Source organism: Limulus polyphemus, unplaced genomic scaffold, assembly GCF_000517525.1.
Source record: "Limulus polyphemus unplaced genomic scaffold, Limulus_polyphemus-2.1.2 Scaffold3169, whole genome shotgun sequence".
Classification (NCBI taxonomy): domain Eukaryota; kingdom Metazoa; phylum Arthropoda; class Merostomata; order Xiphosura; family Limulidae; genus Limulus; species Limulus polyphemus.
Window position 1 is genome coordinate 57,982 of NW_013668779.1, and position 4,051 is coordinate 62,032.

General features: G+C 35.5%; 1 protein-coding gene across 1 annotated transcript in view; it reads left to right on the top strand.

Moving 5' to 3' along the window:
• The first annotated feature begins 250 nt into the window (after positions 1–250).
• Positions 251–4,051, top strand: part of LOC106468801 (hemocyanin II) — a 6,306-nt gene continuing 2,505 nt past the window's right edge. Inside the window, 5 exon segments of the mRNA NM_001314143.1 lie at positions 251–498; positions 831–1,054; positions 1,440–1,648; positions 2,556–2,952; positions 3,484–3,612. Of these exon segments, the coding sequence (NP_001301072.1) occupies positions 300–498; positions 831–1,054; positions 1,440–1,648; positions 2,556–2,952; positions 3,484–3,612 (1,158 nt within the window). The 5' untranslated portion in view covers positions 251–299.

Below are 4,051 nucleotides of genomic sequence, written 5' to 3' on the forward strand. Positions count from 1 at the left end.
ATACGAAGTAAGGGTCACGTGGTTTCAGAAACGGAAGACTGTATATAGAACGTTTTTCTTTTGTCTAGTAGTGGATAATTAGAAGGCGGTACCACAATATTTTGTACTAGAGAACGCGGTCTTACTTCGAACTAAAAACAGAAAGTAACAAAACAGTTCCCAGAAGACATGGGTAAGGAGATTCGGCCGGAGAGTTCGTATATAAATGCCAGAAGTTTTCAAGGATTTCAGATAAGGTGCTGCAATTAAACACCATCCTCCAGTGTCGTTGGTGCAGAAGAAGACTTTGTCAAACAGTCATGACCTTGCACGACAAACAAATCCGTGTGTGCCACTTGTTCGAGCAGCTCAGCTCAGCTACCGTAATTGGGAATGGCGACAAACATAAACATAGCGATAGGCTGAAGAACGTTGGTAAACTTCAGCCTGGTGCTATCTTCTCCTGCTTCCATCCCGACCACTTGGAGGAAGCACGCCACCTGTATGAGGTCTTCTGGGGTAGGTTAAGTTTAGGTTTTCGTTTTACTTATATCACAAAAATGCTTTTGTAAGCATTCTATCTACCGATCCCTTGAGATGTATAAATTTAAAGGAGTAACAAACAATTCGAAATTATTCCTGTTATTTTGAATATGAGTCTGTTACTCGAACAATATACCACAATTTTTAGTATATAAATACATTTTGTAGATCTCAAAAAATTTTAAACCGTTTTGTTAACATTTCGAATATGAATGAAGAAATCCTAAAAAATAATGGAAATTGTTTTCCAGATACTACTAGTAATAACTTCGTTTTTATATAATCCTCTTTATTGTTACTTGACACAGAGGCTGGAGATTTTAATGATTTTATCGAGATAGCGAAGGAAGCTCGTACCTTCGTGAACGAAGGCCTGTTTGCCTTCGCTGCTGAAGTTGCTGTGCTTCACCGTGACGACTGCAAGGGCCTGTACGTTCCCCCAGTTCAAGAAATCTTCCCTGATAAGTTCATCCCATCTGCAGCTATCAACGAGGCCTTTAAGAAGGCTCATGTGCGACCAGAATTTGACGAGGTTGGTTTAAACTGTATAAGTTATTTCATTTATCAAAACTTTAGTTAGTAAATGTTTATAGAAAGTGAAAATAGAAGAGATGAAGAAAAAGAGTAAATTAGTTAAAAAATTATATCTACATGTGTAGTTAACACTAGTTAAGCAAACTGTTAGATGACACCAAAGAAAAAAATTACATGTTTTCAGTGACAAATAACGTAGTTAATTGTTACAGAATTTCCCTTACATTGGAATTAACATAGAAATTATTATGTTTTTACTATAGTCCAGAAGCTAAGACCAAACTACTGAAACTATGTTTTCAAACTAGAAACACGGTCAATGTGATGTCTTAACTTTCTGCTTAAAAAAGGAAAAATATAAAATAAGTTACGTTTCTTTATAGTCTCCAATTCTAGTGGATGTGCAAGATACTGGAAATATTCTGGACCCTGAATATCGTTTAGCCTACTACCGTGAAGATGTAGGCATTAACGCTCACCATTGGCACTGGCATCTGGTTTACCCATCAACATGGAACCCGAAATACTTTGGCAAAAAGAAAGACAGAAAAGGAGAACTGTTTTATTACATGCACCAACAGATGTGTGCCAGGTACACAGATCGCCTCTGTTAGGTTGAAGTGTTTTTTTTTTATTTTATGTGTTTAGTTTATTGGTTGGCTTCCAGTGGCATAGCGGTATGTCTAGAATCCGGGTTTTGATACCCGTGGTGGGCAGAGCACAGATAGCCAATTGTGTAGCTTTGTGCTTAATTACAAACAAACAAAATTTTATTAGTTTATTCCTCTCAACTAAATTAGAATTTTTAATTCAAACTTGACATAAGTCCAGTATGGAAAGGCTGTTTCTCACAACCTAACTAACACATAAAAATCGTTCAGACTTTTTTTTTAATCTAGGCATTTTTGTTCGTGTTATTTTTAAAATGCTATATATTCTTCTATATAATTTGAAAAACAGAACTATGATAAAGGGTTTAATTTGACCCATCGTCCCACCCCAATTTCAAAAACAGTGCTGGATTCTGGAAATTAATGTTTTAATGTCGGCCCGTTACTAATTATTTTAACTCCCAGTAGCTCAGCGGTAAGTCTGAATACTCATAACGCTAAAAACCGGGTTTTGATAGCAGTTCTGGGCACAGCACAGGTAACCCACTGTGTGGCTTTCTGCTTAATAACAAACAAACTAACTAATTATTTTATCCACCTATATAGCAGTCAAAGTAAAAGGGGATTCTAAACCATCATTGACAAGAGTCAGCTTACATATCTTATTATATGATTATAAGTTTCCTTTATCGAACCAGGAATCCAAGTTACACAACAAAATGCTATTAGCTTGTTAATTTAATTATTAGGTTAGTAATTAATATATCAATAAACTTTATGGCATACGACTATTACTTTTTTCGGGTTATACTAAAGTAATGTAAATTCCAATATCTCGTCTGACGAGATTTAAAAGGGATTACTAATGTGTTAAGGTCTAAATTCTAGGTATGACTGTGAGCGGCTTTCCAACGGTATGCATCGTATGTTGCCATTCAACAACTTCGACGAGCCACTGGCCGGATATGCTCCTCATCTGACTCATGTTGCTAGCGGAAAATATTACTCTCCTCGTCCGGATGGTTTGAAACTTAGAGATCTGGGTGATATCGAGATTTCAGAAATGGTGCGCATGCGGGAAAGAATTTTGGACTCCATTCATTTGGGATATGTCATCAGCGAAGACGGCAGCCACAAGACACTGGACGAACTTCACGGAACTGATATTTTGGGTGCTTTAGTTGAATCCAGTTACGAATCCGTTAACCATGAATACTATGGAAACCTACACAACTGGGGCCATGTGACTATGGCTCGTATCCATGACCCTGATGGCAGATTCCATGTGAGATATGATCTTTTCTCTCTCTCTCTCTTTAATCTGTTTGTTTGGTTTTTATGTGTTTGTCATGTTCATAGATAAGATCGACAAATAAGGTTTGGTTTGCAAACGTGGCCGAACAACGACAGCTAAATATAAGAACGCTTTAACTGAGCTGTATATTTCCTGAATAGAATAACTGTCATTTAATTAATTAATTCTGCAAAAAAAAAATCGATTTGTTCCAAATATTACTGTTTTTTAGATGTCATTGTTTGGTAAAAACCGATCTGTTCCAAATATTACTGTTTTTCAGATGTCATTGTTTGGTGAATATTTATTTGTTTCATATATTATTGTTTTCCAGATGTCATTGTTCAGTGAAGCCGAATTAAGGAATGATCTTCATTTGTATTAATTGTTTTATTTAAAATATGTTTTGAAAAAAAAAACTCATTTTATAAAAGGAATCTCATAAACTGTAAATCAGTCAAATGTGAAATAGACTTAGTTATACCTAGTGAACTGAAAGAAAGTTTTGTTGATTTCCAATAGGAGGAACCAGGGGTGATGAGTGACACTTCCACTTCCCTCCGTGACCCAATCTTCTACAACTGGCACAGATTCATTGATAACATATTCCACGAATACAAGAATACACTGAAGCCCTATGACCACGACGTGGTAATCCAATTTCTTATTATTGAAAATATGACATACATTCAAGCTTTGCTCTTACATTACGCTTAAAGTACTGAAACCTGAAGCTATGAAAGGTAACAGTTGTAAGTTTAAACCTAACCCTTGTCAACTTATCAACAAATCTGATGGTAACTCACTTGTTAATTTCCTCATTTTATGTTTGTTAAAACTGTCTTAAGAAAGTAAAACATAACAATTGGATTAATACATCGATAATAAAAATTTACAGCCATATATATATATATATATATATAGTACCGGGATAGAGGTCATAGTATCGACAAAGAACAGTCTCCGTTTACTTTATATATATATATATATATATATATATAGTACGGTAGTAGTAGTACGTAGTAGTACGTACGAACGAAACGTCGTCCGTTCCCGTTTACTTAATTATATATACGTACCGGTACGGTAG